Raw genomic sequence first — 24,606 nt, 5'->3', positions numbered from 1 at the left:
AGATTTAAGACACAAAAAAATGGCTTCAATAAATGAAGCTGCCCTAAAAAGTGAGACAACTAGCCCCAGTCTCTCTATATACACTACCATTCAATAATTTGGGGCTGCTATGATTTTTTTATTAACTTGATCAAAAATACAGTAAAAACAGCAATGTTGTGAAATAATATTACACTTTTACATAGCTGTTTTCTATTTTAATTTTACTTAACTCCAGTGATGGGCAAAGCGGAATTACTTAAGTCTTCGGCGTCACATCATCTTCCAGAAATCATTCTAATATGCTTATTTGGTGCTTAAGGAACATTTCTAATTATTAATTACAGTTGTGCTGCTTTGTGAAAACCGTGTTAATTTTGTTCAGGATTCTTTAATTTCTTTCAGTTCAAAAGAACATGTGACCGCACGCTTTAAAAAGGAGCATTTGTTAGACTTAAAGCATTAAATAACATTATATCCGTCTAGACGAGGACGTACCTTCACTGCAGAGGGGCTGCTGGAGCTCCCGAACAGTGGAAATGGACATTCTGCCACTTGGAGTCTCGACGGTGCCACACCCTCGTCTCCTCCGATTGGCTGCTGCGCGGCCGGCCCTGCCCGTCCACATATTGCGTGAGGCGGATGTAGGCGATGCAGGCGGCCTCCTCTCCAATCAGGTGCACGTGAGGGTTGAGGATGGTGGTGTGGATGGGCTTACTGTTCTTAGACAGCACTGTGACAGTGTGAGAAACGGACACTTTAACGAAAGACGTCGTGACCGGCAGGATAGAAGTGACCTGACTCAACTTACAGTTCTCAAAGTAAAATCTGTGGAAGTCCATCCCCTCCACCAGGTTTCCCAAGGCCTCGGGTTCAAAGCAGGTGAGTCCAGGGTCACAGATTTTACTGGAAAGAATTAAAACCATCTCGTTCACGGTCAAGTGTGGGTGAATGAAGTGAAAAATACGCAAGTGACTTACGCGTAGGCTTCAAAGTCGCCATTGTTGATAGCCTCAATAAGCTGCTCGGTGATTTTGATGATCTCCTGTTTGCGTGCTGTTGAAAGAGAAGTCAAGGGTTAACAGGAGCCAGCTTAACTTGTACTAGTATGCGCAGGTTGAGCATTGTGGGTTAGCAAAGTCACCTCTGTTAAAACACAGCAAAACATATTCAACAGCTTCTGTCTATTTTATTCGGCAGACTTGTTTCTAATGTGTTAAACAAGACAGGTTGTCTGAACATCCACCCTGACAGATTTTAGCCACCTACTTTACCGCCCATGCTCTCACACACAGCATTTCCTTTCCAGCTCTGTTAGTCACAGGACTCAACTAACAACTCCATTCTCTACAGGCAACACAATGCAATGAAGTCAACTGAATCTTCATATTTGAAATTTTTATATCTCTGGGAACATAATTTGTTTTGTGTGTGTATGTGCTGTACAAGTCTACAACAACACTTGTGAGACACTCTCCTGCTCATAATACAAAAGCGGTCGTAAGATGACGCATTCGAGACACAGCACATGCTACTCCCAGGTGCACGCGGCAATGTGATTAAATCACCCGAGAAATCCACACTGTACGCATGTTAGCCCAGTAGCATCACCGCTGCCTTTTTACACTCCCAGGAAATCAAAAACTCAAGCTGCTGTGTCAGTAATGCCAGCTCAGACACTGACACCACATACTCACAATGTGCTGACGGCAGGGGGCTGGAGGACGGTTGGGCAGGGGAAGGGGAGGGGTGTGTTGGGGCAGATATTGGGGCAGTAAGGGGTCTGCTGGCTGCCGATGGCTCGCTGTCTGTATGAGGGGCCGTAGGTCTGCGCACACTGCTCACTAGATCAGTCAAACGTGACACTGGATGCATAATTGACGAAAGGCAGATGACAGAAAAGAAGAGACTAGGGTAAAACATGGCGAATCAAATACGCAGGGATTTCGTAATAGAGTTCGTAATAAACATGGACAGAGCAACTTCTCCTGAATGAGCTCTCTGCATACGGGTCCATCAGGGACTTACTCTGTGTGGGAATGCTGGGGGTCTGGGGAGTGCAGGGGGCAGAAACAACAGCTGGAGTGATAGTGCTTCCCCCCTCACCATCAGATGTGGGCACCGAGCCCCGACGTACCACACCCAATAGATCAGTGAACTTAGTTGCAGCTGTGGGCCCAGACAGGGCAGGACAGAAATAACAGAATGGAGTTGAGCTTAGAAAAGGAGCCGAACAGGAATAGCAGTGGTATTAAAGGAACGGTTAACTCAAAAATGGGAATTTTATCATTGTATATAATTCAATGATTTTTGGGTATCTGAAGGAAGCTCCGTCATTAGTTACTCTACTTAATGTCATTCCACCCCTTAAGACCTTCTTTCACTTTCGTAACACAAATTTAAATATTTTTGAAATTTTTTTATAGTCTTTTATCATTATATAGTAATGTCACTGTACAAAAAATTTGTTGAATTGTCATTTTTATTTTCTATAGACACAAAAAAAGGATTTTTGTACCGTCGCAAACATGTTTTTTCAATCTTATTATCAACATTGAAAATAAATGGGTTGGAATTTTTGAGGAAACTTTATTCTTTTTTTTTTCAATTTATATAAAATTCAAAAGAACAGCATTCATTTGAAAAAAAAAGGCTTTGTAATAAAAATTACGGTTTAACCTCTGATGTCACATGGACAATTTTAACGATGTTCTTACTAACGTTTTGAATGTGACAGTTGCATTGCTGTCTATGCAGGGTCAGAAAGGATTTTGGACTCTCGGATTTGAATTAATTTGCGGTCTAAAGCTGAACAAAGGTCTTAAGAGTTGACATGAATGACATACACTTTTGGGTGAACCTTTAACGGTAATTTGGAACAAACCAAATAAAATTTGGTTTTCTATTTTCTAGTCATCAAAGAATCCAGAATCAGAATAATCTCTAAAGGATCATGTAACAAAAAAGTAATACTGAAAATACAGTACATTTCCATCACAGGAATAAATTACATTCGGATATATTCAAATATAAAGTTATTTGGGCTTATTTTAAATTGTATTAAATTTTATTTCAAAATATTACTTTAAGTTTAAAATCCATTTTGTGCAAACACCCCCTTAGAGAAAAAGAAGCTCATACATGCTTGGGAGAACATGAAAGTAAGTGATGAGTTTTTTTGATGAATTACCCATCTAAATAAAATCAGAAAAAACACCTGAATATGGTTAAATATTTGAGACACAGTAAACGGCAAAACAAGATTTGATTAAAAATGTGAAGTTATCCGTTTACTAAAGAGAACACAAATTACGACCACATTAATCATTAATATCTCTCATTTAAAATGGCACAACTTTACTAATTTTTGTGGTAATCTGCATCACACACACACATGCAAAAGGGGATTATGGGAAGGAGGATGAGGTCACGGCAGTCAGAGGGCACTTACTGAAGAGAGCGGGGGAGGGGCCTGGAGGCGAGTGGGCGGAGTCAGGCTGGCTGCTGGGGTTTGACTGAACTGAACTGTTATCTACAAGCTTTCCTGTGACACGCCCCCCCAACATCGCACAGAGAGAGATGGGACACAGAAAGTATACGGATGTCAACAGGGTTTTTGCAGCCATCCTCAAGCCTAGAAAAGGCCGGAGGAGCTAGATGCCTTCATGTGTAGTGTTACTCCAGAATACATGACCAAAAATTAACGGAACATGCCAACCAAGACCGAAATTTCTATGCCAGTGGAGAAGATCTGACTGCATGAAATTTGGCTACAAGACAATTGAAGTTTTTCTTTACCTAGAATATAAGTATTTTGTCTTTCAACAGTTCTTTCAGCTATTTTGTGCAGCGCATGAAAGCTGTGTGTATTACTATCAACAGGAAGAAAGCAAATCAAAACTGAGCGAAAGATGACAACTTAAACTTAAAACCGTACGGTAAATATAATCAAACAATACAATAAAGCACGACAAAATCCAAAATCAATACTGGACTATTCAAACTTAACAGCACCATAAAAATCGTGCTAGCAGGTTGCAGAAATCAAAATCAGTGATTGATTCAGAAACACATACATTTAAAGCTTAAAAATACTTATTATATAAACTGCCTCTATTTCAGTGCTTCACAGTCAAGCTAGCACAGAAGATATAAAGCTAACTTCTCACAGCTGCGCCATAATTCATCACTCAACTACTGCAGCCAGATATTTCCCAACACCACCTAGAAGTAACACACACACACACACTCCCTTCTCACCGTCTCTTTTGTGTGATCGCGAAAACAAGACATCACGCTCCTGTCATGCACGCTGTCTGCCCAGAAATTTGGCGGCAAGTTTTCTGCTCATACGCACTCTCGCACACATGCTCTGAAATAGCCAGGGTCTCTGTTTCCCACTGAGCTTAATTATAGCACAAGGTGCCCTTGCCTTGTTCTGGGGCAGAGAGAGCTGACACAGACGCCGAAAGTAGGAGCGATACCAACCCAGAACAGAGTTTTGAGCCCAGAATGAGCTCAGGATAAAAACTTCTCACTAAACTCCTCAGTATAGTTTTAATGGAACATGACACGAATAAAACATTTATAGACTTTTGTTTATACTCTGCATACACTACCATTTAAAAAGTTTGGAGTTGGTAAGTTTTTTTTTGTTAGTTTGTTTTTAAGAATTCTCTAATGCTCTCCAAGGCTGCATTTATTTAATCAAAAATATAGGTAAACCAGTTATATTGTAAAATGTAATTACAATTGAAAAACTATTTCTATTTTAAAATATTATGTAATGTAATTCATTCATGTAATGAAAAAGCAAAATTTTTAGCAGCCATTGCCTTGAGTTTGGCACGATCCTTCAGAAATCATTATAATAATTTATGCTGAATTATTAGTATTTTTTCATCAACAATGAAAACGGTTTTATTAATATTTTTTGAATAAAGTTCAAAAGCATTCATCTGAAACAGAAGGCTTTTGCAATACTGCAAATGTTATTGCTGTCACTTTTAACCAATTTAATTCAACATCGCTGAATAAAAATGTCTTTCCCCAAAAAAGGATCCCGAACTTTTAAATGGTAGTGTAAATCTGATTTGTTTTCTAAACATGAACTTTAGGTTCTGACGATAACCCCTTTCGAATTAGCCCAGTGTGAGAAGACGTTGTAGAAAGATGACACCCTGAACGTACTGAACAAAAATCTGATTTTAATTCGATTTCAATCTACATTTTTCTATTTAGATTACCAGAGATTGTTGCAGCCTGTCTGAACAAAACCTTGCGGGTGTGTTGTTCAATACAAATGAGCCTTACCTTTCATTTCTTCATCCTCCACTGTGGCATTACTGCTGTCCGATGACTCCTGCGATATTCAGATACACAGCGACAATTAGTTATTATTTATTTTAGACAATTAGACAATATATGAAGCATTTTCTGAAAGAAATAACCAGCTGGCGCCAAAGTCCGCTCTCATAGTCACACGCACACACCATAAACGAGCATGTAAACATCCGAACTCTGGGGAATCAAACACACCGTACAATGATGCATGGCCATGTCAGCACCACTGTTAGAAGAGGCTTGTTATAAATCCCACTCACATATACATAATGATATCAAACACAGGACACACCTCCACCAGGAATGAACGTTATAAACTCAATACTCTTTCCTAATTTCACAATATCCTGTGCTGAAATCTGAGAAATGAGTTCAAGAATACCGCAGACGCTTCCAGGGTCAGCACAACGTAAAAAGCGACACACTCTTGGCACGCAGCAGTCTTCTTTGGTGCATACTTGATGCGCATTTATTTTGCATCGTGTGAATTCATGTTCAGTTTCTTAGATGTGATTTGATGTTTCTTACTAAGCAGACTCTGAACATCTGACTGAAAAGAAAAATAAAAGTGTGGATTTGGAAATTGAGGTTATGTCCAATTAAACTACTGAAGATATTCCTAATCTTAAAAAAAAACTTATATAAAAGTATGTAAAATATGTGATCCTGGACCACAAATGTATGCATTATTTGAAAGCTGACTAAAACAAGCTTTCCACCGATGTGGGGTTTCTCAGGATAACATCTGGTCAAGATACAACCATTTGGATACGTAAAATATATTATAATTTACAAAATATCTTCATGGAACATGTATCCTAATGATTTTTGGCATAAAAGAAAAATCTATAATTTTGACTATTTCTGGTAATTTTGTGTGTTTTTGGCTATTGCTAAATATATTCCCAAGCAGCTTCAGACTGGTTTTGTGGTCCAGAGTCACATATTAAATACAAAGTAAAAGTAAGCAAGCATTACTCACTAACCTGCAGTGAAAGTAAAAAGATTTTTAAAATTAAGCTAATTAAATTTTACTTCAAATAATTTTTGGTAACTGAATAAACCACACAAAAAAAAATAATAATAAAAACATACAAAAATCTAAAACTTTGTCAAAGCAGCTAACTTTATTGTACTAAACACAAAAATAAAAATGAACTTAATCTATATATAGCTATATAAAAATAAAACTATTCTTTAAGATATATTTTAAATACATTTATTTCAGTAGATGAACTTACACTAATTGAAAGTTTAAGGGCTTAAAAAGTAAACGGTATTTAATATATTCATTTTTAGTTCACTATAACAACCCTCATTTTAATAATTAAAAAAAAAAAAACTTACTAAAATAAAATTTTTTGCACTTTAATTATTCATGCCATCAAAACAGTCAAAGCTGAAGTGTCTGCAGTGCCACCTTGTAGCTGTATTTACGCACCGCAGTACTTCCTCTTGTACCTTATTGCTCAATTAAATTAACTGACAGAATGATGTCTCAATAGGAAATGAGGAAGAGGAGGGCATGGTCACCTGAGAAACGGGGCCGTGCACCTGTCACAGTGTAACCGTAGCGATCACCAAGGACACCAGCTCCTGCTGTAAATAGGCCATCAGTATGTGGGGCGATATTATTAGGTGCTCCTGAAAAGGCTTTTGTTCTCTCATTCCATCATCTATGCTGCGCTACAGACCTTGTTACACCTGTTCAAAGAAAGTGTCAAATGTGGCGAAATGGACAGCTTCCCACGCAAGGGTCTAACAGCTCACTTTCAAGGGGGAGATTAAGCCTAATTCAGAATTCACACAGAACAGCAACCACTGGCAGAACAACTCGGCCCAGATCTACACTTCATTACTGCCGCCCGGGAGAATCCATGTGTGATGCGTGACTCTAAGGATCTGTTTGCTTCTGCTAAATCTTTCTTTAGTAATGGGACACGTTCAACACACAGCAGCAAAACATTTTCTTTGCTTTCGAAACCCATGCATGAATCTTTAACGTTCACATTTTCATTGTACTGGCAGATAGTTAAATCATGGTTCTGTGCCTTTAAAGCCAAGTATTTCAACGAAGTCATTGTTACTTTTCTCAGCACAAATGAGTCGCTTGCATATAAAATTATGCACTGTAATCAGAAGTTCAAAAATATAATTTAAATAATATGTAAATATCTATCTATCTATCTATCTATCTATCTATCTATCCGTTCGCTGATTCACAGAAAACCCCCACTAAAATGTAATTCCAGTATAGCAATCTTGTCAGGCATAATTACATCAAAAATCAATTAACGACATATTACAACTAATTAGTATTTGGGGTGGAAGTCTTTTAATTTTACATAAAGAAAAAAATGCACAATATCCTAGATTTTGCCCATTTGCCAATACGATTTGTTGCACATTTAAAACAATAAAAGTTTTGATAATTTTTTAATATGTACAAGTCAGAAGTTTGTTTGAATTTTTACATAAATATAAGTGTTACACTGAATCACAACAGAACATTTATTTAACCAAATGTTGACCTTTTATTCTTAAAAAAACGTATTTGAAACCGTATTTACGTTTAATGTGCTTTCTATGGACATAAGCATTTGTACGATCTATATCTACATTTAATGTCTATTCTGTTTTATTTAAAAAATTTGAACTGCAGATTTTTTTCATTTTTTTTTACAAAATGACTTCAGGATTCATTTTTAAATGTCAACGCAGCTCGTTTTGCAAATGTCACTTTCAATGGCCACCACAAGAGGTCTCTCTGTCACACAGTCAGAAGCAGAGAGACCCGAGACGGCAGGTTTAATATTCTTATCATGACACACATTTCCAACTGTTGCTCCTCAGCCTCATACTGCAAACATCTGATGTGTCAAGAGCCATTTCCCATCATCATAATCATCCATAAACGTCATTATTATTACAATTCATCTCGATGCAATTAGAAAAGACACGACATGCGTTTCATTTTCTGTGTGTTAATATTAATGAGTTACTGAACCGGTTTCAAAGAGTCAAGAGAGTCAGGCATGCAGCCAACAGGCATGATGTCATAGTCTGTAGTCACATTAGCTGAAATGCATTGTGGGGATGCTGATCAAACAGAGGATGCATGGTGAGAAGGAAAGAAAAAGAGTGGTGGTGGTGGTGGGGTACCTTAATCCCATCCACTGCATTATGGATGACAGTGGTCTGTGCCTCCTACAGAGCGACAGGGGAGGAGGGGGTGGAAAAACATGAGGAGAAAAAAAGAACAAGAGAGAGAGAGAGAGAGAGAGAGTGTGGGTGGATGGGTGTTTGTGATTGCCAACCCAGTAAAAATGAACAAACAAAACATGCACAAAAACCACCAGGGGTTCAACAGCGGAGAGCTTCATAAAACAAATGACTCTAACATTTCAAAACCACATTAAAAGCCACCGCACAGCAACGCATCGCTGAAAGTGAAATAGCGTGATTCCGGCAGATTCTAACGCTGTTGCTAAACCAACATGTTTATTTTATGCAGTCTCCTTTGCGTACGTGTCAAGCCCGGAAAGCTGCTAGCTAGACGCACATCAGAGCGAATAAATCTGTAATGCCCACTTTCTTTGCTGCAGGAAGTAACATTCCCTCACTGCCCAATCAGCAGCCCCCATCATTATGGGGTATTCATCGCCATGACAACCGTTGCCCCGTGCAACAGGCGGCAGTCACACACTAAGGTTACTCAATCTATAAGCTGAAAATGCTGACATTTTTTTTATTTATTAAAATTTAGATTTTTAAAAGGATAGTTCAGCCAAAAATTCTGTTTATTATATTTATGCGCGCTCAAGCTGTTCTAAACCTGTATTTCTTTTTTTCTTTTCTGTCGATATTTTGGACGAATGTTTATCGGAACGGCTGACGGTAGCCATCGACTTTCAAAAAAAAATATGATGTAAGTCAATGGCTACCATCAACAGAATATATCTTATTGTGTTCAACATGAGAAAAAAAATAATAAAAATTTGTCTTACGGTTTATCATGCATTATGACAGATAATTTAATGCTGTCTCAAATTCTCAACTTAAAACCACTGATGCTAATATTTCTTCATATGTCACCGTTTAATGATCAATTTTTAGAAATATTATTTGTAATATTTATTATATAATATTACATTATTTGAAATATTATTTACTGTAATATAGTTACAGTAATATTTTAATCATTTCTGTAATATTTTAGTAACATATTCCAAACATAGACAATGCAAGTGGACAAATACTGTTGTATAACTAGCATGCACTGTCAAAACTGGCACTTGACATATAAAGTAGTAAGAAGATTTTTTTTGTTGTTTTTTTTTAATCTATGTGCCAGGTAATAATAAATAAAGATTTTTTACTATTTCTACATGTTTTAAATATACTTGGCTGTTTGGTTAAAATAATGGGAATAAAAAAAAGAGAAGGCAAGCAATTTTTAAAATACATTTACATAAATATTGAGTTGATATCAAATGGGTAGAAATATCACATAACTGTACAGCTAATTGTAAAGCTGGAAGGGAAGCCATGAAACAAAGCACTAAGGCTAGAGACTTTACTGACCATAAACACCTCCTCACTTCACTTCAAGGTTGAGTAACTATATCTGCACCATAAAACACACCATCTACACACACACACACACACTCCACAGTGGCAGCATTAAAGAGTAACTATGAGAGATCCTAAAATATTCTGATGTATTGGGCCACATGTTACTGTATGTGTTGAAACACATGTCATACTTCCATTAGGAGCTTCCTTCCTTCACTCTAAAACCTCTTCATGGAGCTTTTACCGACCACAGAAATCTACATAACTCCCCTCAGAACATAGACTATCCATCCATATCCCTCAAACACGTCATTAAACATTAAACAATCGCATCACCCATGTATCCACCACCCTGGCATAATGACATTTATTAAATTCCCTGCCAACTCCAAGCAATAAACAACCTTCATCATCCACCAGATCAAAGCAGACACTGAAAGGCAAACTGGCATTATGCAATCAAATAAACAACTCCATAAATGTGTGACTAGAGTGTATAGTAATATATCAGAATGTCAGAGAGCAAGTGAATAAACAGCTGAATAAACAGCTAAACTGGGTCCATGGAAGGAGATGTAAAGCATAAGGCTTAGTGCAAAAAACAGTTGTGCCACTTTAAGACTGGGTCATTTACAAAACCTTGTTTAAAACTACCTGCTTTGGAATGATGCCGTGTCTACAAATGTATACATTTCTCTTTTCAGCACAAACGCATCTCCTTTCACTTGGTACAATTAGCATTGCATACAGTTATATATAAAAGATGCCTGCTAATAAAATAAACAGTGTATTTATAATGCATGAAAACAGCAGGCACAACTCCTAGGGAATTCACGGATATCTTGAGTATAAAATAAATAGTAAGCGCGCATAAATAGTACAATATTTGTGAAGAGGATTTTGACAAATAAATTGCTAGCATTAAACAAAATGACATTAATGAAAGTAATTTAGAATGTTACAAAAAATAAATATTACAAATAAATGTTAAAAGTTCTTTCAACTTTCTGAAATGCGCACATTAATAACACACCTGCACTGCTCAGGGCTGTAAACATTCAACTCAATTGATAACTACAGTATACTAGTCCCAGTGGATTTAAGAGAGGAACACTATTAAGGATCTCAGTGAACCAAACCACCTTTTCTCAGCACTGCAGCCAGGATGCTGTAAAAACAGTTTAAAGGCTGATTCTAAGAGCTCCAGGAGGAGTTTCTATCCCCGAACCAATCCAGATCTTAATGATGATGCTGCAGACACCCTGAACACTGCTCACTGAACATACTCAAATATAACAGCTCCAAAAGTATCTGGTCACTTGGACACACTTAAAAATGCAAGAATGTCACTGCATTAGATAACTAATCATCAAACCAAGTGCCTTGTGTTTCTAAAGAATTTCTTACATGCACCTAAATCATTCTGAGACCAGTTGGTTAAAACTACAGTAATAGTGAAAATGGCTGCATGAAAGTTAGTCCTTAATATCAAACGCAATTGGTTTGATAACTAACTCATTGAATGTCATAAATTTTAGGGCAGCTACAGTACACAAATATAATTAAAGGCCAGTGTATCTATACACACCAGATATTCACATTTTACGTTTGCATTATAATACACATACGTGTTATTTCAGTTCAATTGCAGTTTTTTTTTCTTCAAGGTTTGCACTCATATCCAATAAAAAAGTTGGCTCACACGAAAACAGATTGCAAGTACAATTGTAGACAGAAGGGGAAAAAAAGGATGGAGCGGAAGAAAAGAAAAGGATTAGAGAGGTAAATACCAGTGCAGGAGAGGGGAGGTTTCCCTTGGGACTGGTGACTATGCTGTTTTTGGTGCTGTTTGTCTGGGGCTGTGCAGGGAAACACAACATACATTCGATTAAGAAAGGGTCAGGTTAAGAAAGAAGGAGGGAGAGATCGGCATGCACATGCACACAATCAAACTCACTCAAACACATGCAGTAATCATTATCTTTTTTAAGATAACTGACTGATGTAGTGCCAACTACCTATTTACATGAAAACAGCCTTACTCATTGAGAGACAATGTTTTCTATCAGCGAGAGGTACTGGAGGGTCATTAAGTGCACAAAATGCTTTTCGCCAATTAGGCTTCCTAAACTAATCCATTATACCAATTAGCCACATTACATGCAGAGGCAGATTAGCTATGGGTGTTTATTTGTACTCGGGGGGTCCCTCAGGCCTCACATCTATGAGCTTGCAGTGATATCAAGGTAGCTAACAGTCCTTTTATGGCTCATGTACCTACTTGAGAAGTGTGCGGGAGGCACTATCGAGGGAGATGAATGAACAGTGGCTCACGACTGCTAGCCCCTCACAAACATGAAATAAACCCACATACACGAGCACAAACTCATCATGAAATTACTTTAGCTCTATGGGCACACATTCCAATGCATATTGTTCCTAACCAGACCACGATTCCCAAAAACGTATCGCAGATGGTCATGGATCTGTATCGAAGTCCAACTTTATCCAAGTAAACGGGGATATCACCAGGAAGGACAACCAGGCAATGCTATCCTCGTATGGTAACCATAAGAAAAAAATCCTGAGCACCGAGAATATAAGCGTCAATCCTGCAAAGGAAGCAAGCAGATTTGGTGCAGTCAGAATCCTGGGACATGAGTAAATAGGATCTTCAGATATTGAGAAAAACAGAGGGTGGAACTGGGAAAACACAGGGTCTTATTCTGTATGTCTTTTCCATTGCCTACCTGTGTATGAGCAGAAAGGACTCTCCTAAACCTGCTTTAGAAAGCTTCTGGACTGGTTGGTATCAACCAAAATACACCCGATTACCAACGCGCAGAATGAGACCCTGGAGGTCTGTGGTGTCAACAGAAGCTGGTCAAATTTATTCAAACAAGGTCAAGAAGAGCAAGTAAGAGGAATCCAGTGTTTGTCAGAAAATACAAAGGAAAGTGGGACATATTTATTGGGTCTAAGTGGTCTCCCAAAGCCAGATCATTGATTAAGCTTCAAAAAGTGTATCCCACGGTGTGTTCTGTCCAAGAACTGCCTGCTTAGACAGTCTAAGATTGTTTATGTAATACAAGACTAGACCTGTGCCCTTCAGACCTGTTCACTCCAATAGTGTTAATTTTGTAAGTAATTTTGTATTTTTCTATTTAATCTTAAAGGTCCATTCACACCAAGCACAATAACTATAAAAATTATGATTAAGATGGAATTTAAAGCGGCAGACAAGTGTACACTTACAGTCAATATTGTTATCTTTATCGTTGGTGTGAAGCTTTAGTCTTTTGAAAAATGTATGACGAGCTACATTTTTATTTATTGTGTAGTGTTTTTGTACATTGTCTATATTTTGATTACTAAGAAAGAAAGAAAGAAATAGTCCTGTGTCAAATGGAAAAGACAGGACATTTTTTTTATACAACTGAGATTATATTCCTCTATAAGAAGAAATTTTTGGGGTGAAATATTATATATAGTTTTAGTACTTGTAAATCTATAAGTGGCATCTTCCTTAAGTATGGAAAATAACAGGTACTATTATAATTATTGAAGTAAAAAAAAGCCTCTATTGTGGAAAAACTAGGCTAAAGTTAGCCTATCAGTTAATATCAATCAGGTGCTCAGAGAATAGAGTGTGGGTGGCCTATGAGGCTGAGACTAAGATCCGAGACTAGTTGACCAGTAAAAAAACCCACACAATTTCACTTATTTAAACAAAACCAGTCTGAGTATGTTTATTAATGGCCATCATTTTATTAGGTCCCACAGAAAAGCAGAAAGCACAACTTTAGAGGTAAGTGTTGCACATTCACTGCTACAGAAAAACAGAAGGGTGTAAATGAAACAAGATTCTCACCATGTACTGAATGGTAGAACTCGACTTCCGCTTCTACAGAGAGAGTGAAAAGGAGACAAGTGAGAAAAATGGAGGAACCTGTGAGACGATTATATATATATATAAAAAAGTAGCTGTTGGTTTTTTTGATAACCATGTTCAGTTGGAGCGAAGAGAAAGAGCTGGGAGGAGATCTCAAATGCAGAATAGCTATCAGCCAAAGAAAATGACTGGAAGAATACTTTTAGGGTGCTTGTGAAGGTTTGGGTTCAGAGCAAGACAACTTGAAGGTTCTTCTGCACAAGAGGAAATTCGGAGGAAGAGATACAAGGGTATTGGGTCGGGTGAAGGAGCAATAGTGGAAAAAAGAAAGCAAAACATGCTACTAGCAGAAGACTAGTTAAAGTGCACCTGAGGAATGATCAGTGTAAGCAAAGTTACCTGATCGTGACATGACAGTTACCGTTCAGAGACAATCTGGCCCTGAACCTGGAGCAGGGGAAAACAACGCAGGAGCTACACAAAGTAGGAATGATGTGCAAGGGCAGGCAGGGATGCTGAGAGAGGAAACAAGCACAGTCTGTGCGGTTCAGTGATATTTTTTGTCCTAAAAAAAAAGGGCAGCCAAGAACGAGTTATATTAAGCACAGAATGTTCTCAGAAGCTCTTCGGTTCAAAACGCAGCAGCGCTACTTCCAATCAACAGCCGGATTCAAAAATAAATAAATAAAAACGCCTCCAATTCTAAAGCAGAATTACATAATCAGCGGTCGTGCAAAGACTTAGTAAGGAAGTCGGTTTCGGGTTACTTTGAGAAATAGTGACAGCGACTAAATTAAGAGCAGGAACTTTGAAGACGGAGCGTAAAGGTGAAGGAAGGAGGGAGAGCACAAAGTAATTGTGAAAAGGACAGAAGAAATGTTTTAAAATGGCTGGAGAGGACGCGGGGGAGCCTGTTGCTAGGAGATAAGAGGAGCGCTGAGCTGCTATTTTCGTCTCAGAGTTTCCAGGGTTTCAGACTCACGGCTATTCTTGGAACCAGAGTCACATTCCCCGCTGAACTATTTCTCCGCTCGAACACGCTCACACACAAACATACACACACATGAAGAGAGCAGGTGTGAGTCACGGAGGTGGGTTGTGGGGTGACGACAGAGCACAAACAGGTAGGAATGTGTCCGTGCGCGTGTCTGCGAACACTCCCATAAGCGCCAAACGCACTTCATCTCTGAAAATCCAACTTTGCGAATCAAATTACTCTAGCCCTTGTTGAAGATTCCATAGATTCCTCAATCGTCGTTATATCATTCTCTTAAACGTCTCCCACATGCCCACAGGCGCTGACGGAAATAAAACCTTCATTTGGTCTCATCTTTCAGTGCTATCGCTGGCTCTGTGACCGGATAGAGCTCGTTACGGTGTTTGGTAACACCTTATATTTCCAGGCTCTTACGTCTGCTAAAGAGCCCGGCAAATTCACTGAAATACTCACCGTGAGGTTCACTGCGTAATCCACGCTCTATTTTTACTTTGAGCTAATTTGTGATGGATTTAAATACGGAGAAAAAGGTTTTATTGGTAGCTAAATAACCCTATTTGCCTGTCCGGAAAATTCACTGAAATGCTCATTTCTCATTTACATTTTCACACTAATGCGTTTAATCCTGAGGGACTGATGTAAATATGGTCTTATTGGTAGATCAGTAAGCGATTCAGCAGAAGATATCACATTCTGCTTCAAATGAAAAATCAGGGATATTTCGCAGATTTTCTCACCACCTCAGTCTAAATTTGTTTTTCTTTTCTTGGAACCACAAAAGGTGATGTCCAATTTTTTGTGCTTACAACGAACGTACATGGTGATCATTAGCTGTCACTGCCCAGTTGGCTTCTGAAGGCACACCCATCCTTTGACAGATATTTGATTTTGGAAGAACAGCAATACAATATACAAGCATATGCTTGACAGTTATTGTTCACCATCTGCTTTCCTTGTAAGAAAAATAGAAGTTTAAATATTTAGTTCTGAGCTCAATTCAGCTCATTTGTGACACTGGTCCACAAAAAGGGGTATATTTGTAGCAATAACCAAAACTACACTGTATGACTGTATGGTTTTGTGGTCCAGGGTCACATGTAGTGTCTAATATAACTATAACAATAAGAAATTAATGTATAATCATGAACTATGAAATACTTGATTGCATAGACACTATTTAAACAGAACTGAGCATAATAATGACAATGACTTAATCAATTATAAACTGACTAAATGGAAAATTGAGTGTTTACTATCATCCTCTTTCAATACTGACAAACTACTTATCTGTTTAACACTGTAAAGCAGCTTTGACACTATTGTATAAAGTGCTATATAAGTAAAGCTGACTTTACTGTCAGTGTACTTTCATGTCCTAAATCACACATACACACACTCATAACCACACATCAAACCTAATATGAACTAACTACACTTATGTAAATATGTTTAAAAAAAAAAACAATAAAAAAACCAATCATGCAATAAAGAAGAGACTCTAAACACGCACAGCAAGCACTGACAGATTAGCCAGGGCAGAGAGACAGAATAGTGAAAAGAGAGAAGGTACTAAGAAGCCGTATGGTCATGTCTGGGTCACAGAGGTCAGGAGTTCAACAGATCTTCTTACCTTAACGTCTGCTTTTTTGTTCAACAAGCTCTTGGCTGCTACAATGGGAGGAAATAAGAGAGAGACATTAAATCAGCAAAACCGTAACACAAAATGTCAATTACCCGGGGAAAAGGTAAAATGAACAAATAGCACTGCAGATATTAATCGTACCTATAAAGTTGTAAAACATAACTAGGCCCAAACAGGATTCTGCACTCATTTTGGGGGAGAATTGTATGGAATGGATTTAAATGTAGAAACATTTTTTGACGACAGTTGAGAGCTCCAGGCTCTTAATGGTAAATTATTTAATTATCATGTAAGCACAAAAGAGGCAGGAGATTCAATTCAAATTATGCAATGATATCCAGAATGAGACAGATTCTGTGTTGGCCTACTTATACACAAGATACAGCCAGATTACTACCAATGACACTTTACAATAAACTTCATTAATGAGTCAATAACAATACATTATATAATTCTTATTAGATCAGCAGTCAATGTAGATATGACTATGACTATACACTACTATTCGAAATGTTGGAATGTTGGAAGTGTTTTTATTTTGAACTTTCTATTTATTAAAGAATCCTGAACAAATTATCACTTGTATGTATAACTTACCCAAAAATATTAAACAGCACAACTGTTTACTAATACTAATTTCTGTAACATCAATCGACACTAAAAACTGAAGTAATAGATGATAAAAATGCAGCTCGATATTACATAATTCTTTAACATTTCCTTTACTGTAAAAGGAAATTTTTTCAATCAAATAAATGTACCATCGGTAAGCCTTCTTTAAAAAAAAACATGAAAAAATTTAACCAACCTAGTAGGTGTGCATGAAATTAAATATTTCAATGTTTTGTGATAATTATTTGATGGACTAAGAACTAATGATCTATTAAGTATTATATAAAAGTAACAATGATTTTTAAACATTAAGATTTATTATAAAGTGTTACTCATGGCCTCTAAGATTGAACAGTTCCCCATTAATAATAAGAAAATGGTGGAAGAAAAATCCACTAAGTTATACATATTTATCTCCTTCCTTATCACAGAAACAATGGGGCCACAGATATCTCATTACTCTAAATTATTTTATGAACCTGTTTTAAGTTTTAGCAAAATGGTTTCCAAACAGTATAGCTGATGGAGGAACTTTTCAATCCAGAGAAATATTATGATAATTTTATAATAAATAAAAAGCATTTTTACAGCATTGTGATGAACAATAACAATAATAATTTAAAAGGAAGCATCTGACACAATCAGTGTCACTCATTGTAGGTTCTTGTCCCGTTTTAAATTCAGAATGCAAATGAAAACAAATGCACACGCACCCTCTCAAGCGCCTTTGAAGCGGTTCATTTGGATACTTCTTTTTTTAGCATTAAATCACAGTAACACCATCACATTCACATCAAACTCATTCGGCAGGTCTGTTTGCTTTTACAGCCAGAGTTAGTTAGTCTATTAATAAAGCACAGAACAGATTTTCAGCTTTATCCCTCAGGTTATACACGGGGACAGGCGTTTTTAATCGTTTTCTATATTTAAGTGTCCATACTGCAAATACCACACTGCAAGCAATCCCAAAACAAATCTTTTTTTTTTCCATAGCAGTGAACGGTCTTCAAATCCAGGTGCCTGTGCCCATCCCACTTGTACACCTTTCTACTGATCTAGGTACTGTTCGTTTAATGCAATCAGTTGCAGCAAAAACCCTGTCATTTAGAACATTTTGTTTAATGAATCCCGCAGATACAGCTCTGTCACCAATAAGGCAGCAATAGTTGGCATTATGCATTAAAACGTAATGCCTAATACATGTGCTGTACTTCTGGTCATAAACTGAGAAACAGGGTCACTCAAGGTTGGTATTTGATACAGATCCTCCTAGAACTGTATCTGGGCCACCAATCCATCCATCTGGTGGCCCAAAGAGATCAGTGAGAAGAAATGAGCATGCGTCCCTGTAGAAAGAGGAGTAGTGAAGTAACAACTAATACTCTAGAGTGAGTGGAGCTCCTTACCTTGCCATTAACACAGAGAGCAAGAGAAAGAGAGCAAGAGAGAATGGAGAGAAAAAGAGAGAGCAATGGAGAAGAGGTCAAAATACCTAATAATCCTGTGTCTATGAACGCTGAAGCTAAACGACTATCTATGGAGCTGTATATGGGGCTCAAGAACAACAGCAAAAAGATGTCTACTTGTTTTCAGTACAGTCATCATTTTTCTCAGAGTTGATCTACTTTGCAGAGAGTCAGCACAAACAAGGTTTAGCAAAAAAATAGCAGGCAAATACGTTTGTGCCAGGCTGTTTTGTATAAGCAGTTTCACTACTCTAAAGCCTCGTCATCAATTGTTCTCTAATGCTCTGAAACATTACATATGAAACATTAAGTAAGTAAATGTAATAATTAAAATATATTTATACAAAACAAAAACACTACCATTATCTCGACAATTTGAATGCATCTTGTGCAACATCTAGTAGTTGCACAAGCAAAACGGAGCATTATTGTCTAATGATAATGCAGCTTTTCACTACATAACAAAAAGTATGTGAACTCCTTACCTATTTTTACTCCTTTTGAACACATTTCAAAACTATGGGAATAAATAGGGAGTTGAATCCCCTTTTGCTGTTATGACATCTTCCACTCTAACTTAGGGATGTCCACATACTTCTTTATAACATGTAATATTTTAGAAATATTTTGTCTTATATGCACTATGTCAAAGTCAAACATGAGGATTTGGAACGATCCAGATGTCAGTCCCATATGTAGTGTAACTGCCTATAATGCAGTAGTCTGGTTGCTCAGGCTGGGGGTAGTAGAAGGACAACAGAGAGAGGCAGCACTACATAAATATTTGATTGCAGGCATGTGGAGGGAGCATCAAATATGAAGCACAGCCTTCACATTGAGCCACAGCACACGCTCAATGTACCAGCTCAAACCTTCTACCCTTCTATCACGATGCACTCTATGTAAAAAAGGAAAAGGAAAAGCTGAAAAACCATTTAAACCCGAATCAATTTTAGCCCTCTCAAAAAGGAAACCGGCAAAGCAGTGCCACTAGCTTTTCCTCCAGAGCAGCTGTTTAGAAGATACCTCAAGAAATTTTTAAATAATCAAGTTTTACCTATAAGCTTATTGATTGGTCAAAATTTTGCTTTCACTGACAGAAAAAGCATAATTCCAGGAACTTTAGAACAAATAAATAAATATTTAGATGAAAAATATCTACAGTACAATCGGTCACATTTCAATAAAGGCCTGTTTACACAAGGATGATAACAATAAAGACTACTATATTAGTGTCCACAACAATGGAGAACGATTATTATTAACAATAAACTGAATTTTAAAACTATGAAACAACACAAACTTTATTTGTGGGAATAACAGTGATTAAGACAATATTGTATCGAATGTTGTATATACCCATCAGCTCTGGAGGAGATGCAATGAAGTAGGAGTTTCAGTGAAGTAAAGGGCGAGAAAAAGATTCCAAATACAATGTTCTCGATCAAACCGAAACTACAGGCCCAAGATTAACTTTCATATTTGTGAAGTGCTCTAGGCTAAACCCTGTAAAATAAAGCAAATTAATCTAATATAAAAAAGGCTGCATATACTGCATTTCCCCCCCATACTGTGGATCCAGTATTTCTCAATAATGTTAACTGAAATTCTACATCCTGTTCATGTCCATTAAATAGGAAAAAAAGACATTAAAAAAAAGTACAGTTGTCAAGAAGCTTTGACCATGCACAAGTGCACCAGATCCGTTCAGCCCATCTCACCCCCAAGTTAGTGAACATGCATTAGTCCAACCTCCCATGCAGCATTCAGCACAACAGCAGGCAGACTGTTCCACCCCCTGAAAGAGGGGTGAACTTCAACTTCACAGACCATATTAAAAGACAGAGTAAAGGAAAGAGGAATACAGAGGATGAAAGTGAGGATGGCTTATGGGTGTCAGATAAAAATGGCAAAGAAAAGTGATGAGGAGGAGGATAAGAATAAACCAGAAAAAAAGGAAGAGGCAGTGATTTATGGCACATACTGTATGAAAGGAAGAAATGATGGAGAGAACAGGACTCAAAAAAAAGAGAGTGGGTAGGGACATTACATTCATCATGTAGGGATCTTGGTGTAGATCCTCTGTGAAATAAATAAAAGATGAATGAAATGGTGATGACAGTGATGACGACAGACAGCTGAGGGAACCAATAAGCGAATACATGATACCAGACATGAACTGCAAGAGAAATGAGATGAAAAACGACACAAAAGTGTGGAGAACAAGAAAGAAAAGGTAGAAACAGCAGGTAAGACAGGTACAGGGTGAGTCAGCGTGCATGCTTTAGCCCCATGCAGAGACAATCATGGACCAGTGAGAGACAGAGAGGATGATGGGAGAAGACAAAAGACAAACATGTTTCTTTCATAGAAGAGACGAAAGAAACTCGACTAACGGTGAAAAATGAAATTAGACAAACAAGAAAGAAAAGGAAACCAAACAGGAAATAACAAGGCAAATGAACAGAGAAGTAAACAGGAAAATGGCAAAGGAAAATGGATAAGAAAAAAGGAAAGAGGTAAGGAAAATGTGAAATCAGGGGAAAGGGAAAGAAAAGGGAAGTGAATAGGTATGTGAAAGGGACATTTGAAAGGGAAAAAAAAAAAGAAAGAAAGAAAAAGAAAGAAAGGAGAGAGAAAAGATAAAGAATAGGGTAGTAAAAGTGAAATAAAAGGAAATTAATGGGCAAGTAAAAGGTAGGGGAAGGGAGGGGAAATTAATAAAAAGAAAGGAAAAGAAAAGAAAAAAGAACAAAAGGGGATTATGGTTAAAAGAAAGGAAAGGGTAAATGATAATTGGAAAATGGGAAATTAAGAAGGAATGACAGGAATATGCAGAGAGGAGTGTACAGACAGAGAGGGGCAGAGGAATTGGGCCTTTAGGGCGGCGCTACCTTGTTCCACCAGCCCTGCTGTGGTGCCTGCAGCCGCGGCTACTGCAGCCGCAGCCGCAGTGACCGAGGTCGGAGCCGTGGTCTGCCTGCTACCCACTGACACACACACACACACACACACACACAATCACACAATCACACAATCACAAACAAAATGAGAGGGAGGAACAAAAAGAGAGAGAGGGAAGAGGAAAGGGGGCAGAGTGAAAGAGAACCATTCATTAGTCTATGGGAGAAGAAATTGTCAGTTATAAGAACACGTCAAACCAATTTTCTTTATTTCTTTGAGACAGGTGGCTTGTAACAAAACAATCCCCACTCAAACAAGGCACATTTTCATTACAACAAAGACAAGACTTTAGATCCAAAGGGAATCAGTCCTCCTCACATTTAAAACCCTCACAACGTTCTCTGCTGGACCATCATCTAGTGGTTACAAGCAGAGCCCTGACATCACAGATGAGATTAGAAGACAGAAAGTGCCACTTTAACCATTTGAATTCCCAGAAAGGATGCAGTTAAATAAAGGAAAATTGACAGAGAGAGAGAGTGAAATTACATGTGCAGTGAGAATGCATGTTATTTTGTTTTATGCATGATATCTGTGAGGTCAGAGCATAAAAACTGCAACTGGGAGATGGAGAGGAAAAAGTTGTAGATAAGTGGTAGGCTGAGAGTATATAGAGTGGTACCGGAAAGTATGTGGACACTTCAAACACACTTAAAAATGCATGAACGTCACAATACATATTGATACAGGTGGCGTTTAAAAGTGGTAATAATTTGAAAGATATTTAAACTGTTCAAAATAAAATGTTTGAATACCAAAATCTAGCCCCACAAGGACATCACATTTATTTTTTTCACATTTATAATTTGTGATTTTTGCATTTAAAATGTTTTTTGGCCAGTAATATCTTACAATGTTTTTTTTTATGCATGAAACTATATCTACTATGTATGTGATGGGAACATTTTTTTTATTCAATTCTGATGCCATACTTTTAGGAAATGTAACTTTTTTTTTTTAAATAAGAGCAAAGAACCAAATTTTAAACAACAGGACAAAGATACAAATGAGCCTTAGTAACAGTTTTTCCAGGTACAAAATACTACAGAAATTGTCTAATCATATGTAATTTTCCATTTATGCATATTTGTTTATAACTTTTGTGATTATTCTGCTGTATTTAGCTTATATTAGCTTATTATGCAGCATCACAAAAATGCTAGACTGATTCCGTAAACTGAAGGAACTGTCAATCATTATTTCTTTTTGGGTGCCATTTGTTTTGATGTCTAATGCAACCATCATCATAAAACTTTAAGTACAACTTAAGTCTCTAAATACTTACTATGTCTGCAAAATCTATGTATAAATATATAAACCCTGTATAGCATGGACAATCTTGCCCACGTGTGATATTTATTCGAACACATAAGTAGACATGACAGACAACAAAGCACATCAAGATGGAGTGGGGATATAAAAAAACAAAAACAAGAAAAACACAGACGATTCCCTGAAGAACCGTAGGAACATACACAGAACTGACCAATCAGAAAAAAACACACATCTGTCAACTCATTCGCCAGTCAAGACCGTTCAAAAGTTGATTTCCATCTGCATCATACCAGAGTAACTTACCAGAGAAGTTTCGTGACACAAGCATGGTGGTGAGGATGGCCCCCTGTGAGCAGAGAGAGGAAATATAACCTCTGCGTGTGTAAAATTAGAATGGAGTGAGCATGTGTGTTTGTGTGTGTGTGTGTGTGTGTGTGCGTTTGTGAGACTATGAAGCACACCTTGAGTTTCCTCCTGGCGTTGAACTTCTTCAGGCATTCCACAGTCTCTTGTCTGTGCATCATGGAAGCCACGGTAGAGCGTTGCTATGGAAACAAATAGGGAAAAGATTTTTACTGTATATCTAGACTCTTTTTTTGCTGTTTTTGTATAAGTGTTTATATGTCTGCACGTGGGGTGGGGGGCGGTGAATACGTACGCAGACCCATGGGTGTTTGAGAGCTTCCTGTGCAGTGATTCTCTTGGCAGGGTTTATGGTTAGCATTTGATTGATGAGATTTTTGGCTTCAGGAGTAACTGTGTCCCATTCTGGAGATGGAAACTTAAAAAAAAAACAATAATAAAAAAAACTATTATTGCACAACTACCACTTTGGTCAGTCAACAAGCACTGCAATGCATCAAATAAAACACCTGTTGGATTTTGCAGTTTCTGTAACTTATGATGTGAAGTTCTAATTCCTCATTTTCGTGAAATGCAGGTATAAGAGACAATTCTGATTGATTCAGGCAATCAAAATGTCCCATATCAGGCAACAATGAGAAATAATAATAATTCCTAAACACATTTTTTAACCATGATAAATTGTGAAATTACTTCCAAAAAAACACTCATTCTGCATTTATCAAATAAACCATTCATTTTCAGAAATAAGCACTTTTTGAAAGATTATTTTTTAAACAAATCTGTTCAATTTCTAGAACTCCATTATCAATATTTTAACCGATAAAAGTGCATTGTACCATCTCGAAGTAGGCTTAAAAATCTATCTCAAGTATTTTGGAAAAAAAAAATAAAAAATGAAAGATGTTAAACGCACATCATAAGCTCCTGCTTTGATCTGCTGGTAAAGTTTGTGCTGATCCTCGTCCCAGAAAGGTGGATATCCAACCAGCAGAATGTACAGAATCACACCTTAATAAAAAGAATGAAAACAAAAATGTGTTGTTAATAACATTTTTAGGCTGTTGAATACAGTATAGCCACTCTATGCCATCATTTATTTACAATACACTTATACTAAGCTACCATGCTTCAAATGTATTAACATTTAATGACATGCCACTTAAGAATCTTAATAAAGACTGTATGATCTCTGTATAATATCAGTCTTCAAACGCAAGGTATTTAGTGTGTACCCGCAGTATAGAGTATACCAGATCAGCATACCAAATGTACAATTGGTATTTTCTATTAAATACATATGTAAACCCTCTAAAAACAAGCAATTGAACAGGAAATTAAGTGCTGGGCATCCGGCCAGAGAACTGGCCTCAACTAAGCCTGGTTTCTCCCAAGGTTATTTTTTCTCCATTCTGCATGGAGGGGGTTTTGGTTCCTTGCCGCTGTCGCCTCTGGCTTACTTTGTCGGGGGCAATTAATTTCTAGTGATTATCGCCGA

The 24,606-nt window shown here is 37.4% G+C and overlaps 1 protein-coding gene across 46 annotated transcripts in view; it reads right to left on the bottom strand.

Moving 5' to 3' along the window:
- camk2b1 (calcium/calmodulin-dependent protein kinase (CaM kinase) II beta 1) overlaps nt 1-24,606 on the bottom strand; it is a 52,098-nt gene that overhangs the window by 3,571 nt on the left and 23,921 nt on the right. For 2 of the 46 annotated variants that reach the window (XM_043239999.1, XM_043239998.1), the window contains exons 9-24: nt 24,025-24,119; nt 23,404-23,526; nt 23,207-23,290; nt 23,049-23,091; nt 21,401-21,496; nt 16,417-16,454; nt 13,769-13,801; nt 11,688-11,756; nt 8,485-8,529; nt 5,293-5,341; nt 3,431-3,523; nt 2,008-2,148; nt 1,677-1,844; nt 960-1,035; nt 791-885; nt 478-712 (exon numbers count right to left, since the gene is read on the bottom strand). In XM_043239999.1, the coding sequence (XP_043095934.1) occupies nt 480-712; nt 791-885; nt 960-1,035; nt 1,677-1,844; nt 2,008-2,148; nt 3,431-3,523; nt 5,293-5,341; nt 8,485-8,529; nt 11,688-11,756; nt 13,769-13,801; nt 16,417-16,454; nt 21,401-21,496; nt 23,049-23,091; nt 23,207-23,290; nt 23,404-23,526; nt 24,025-24,119 (1,481 nt within the window). In that variant the 3' untranslated portion in view covers nt 478-479. The remainder of the gene's footprint in view (nt 1-477; nt 713-790; nt 886-959; nt 1,036-1,676; nt 1,845-2,007; nt 2,149-3,430; nt 3,524-5,292; nt 5,342-8,484; nt 8,530-11,687; nt 11,757-13,768; nt 13,802-16,416; nt 16,455-21,400; nt 21,497-23,048; nt 23,092-23,206; nt 23,291-23,403; nt 23,527-24,024; nt 24,120-24,606) is intronic. The other 44 variants (XM_043240009.1, XM_043240008.1, XM_043240044.1 and 41 more) reach the window with 38 other exon arrangements.

Source organism: Puntigrus tetrazona, chromosome 5, assembly GCF_018831695.1.
Source record: "Puntigrus tetrazona isolate hp1 chromosome 5, ASM1883169v1, whole genome shotgun sequence".
Lineage (NCBI taxonomy): Eukaryota > Metazoa > Chordata > Actinopteri > Cypriniformes > Cyprinidae > Puntigrus > Puntigrus tetrazona.
Note: the sequence above shows the minus strand (reverse complement) of the source record. Positions and strands in the feature narration are given on the sequence as shown.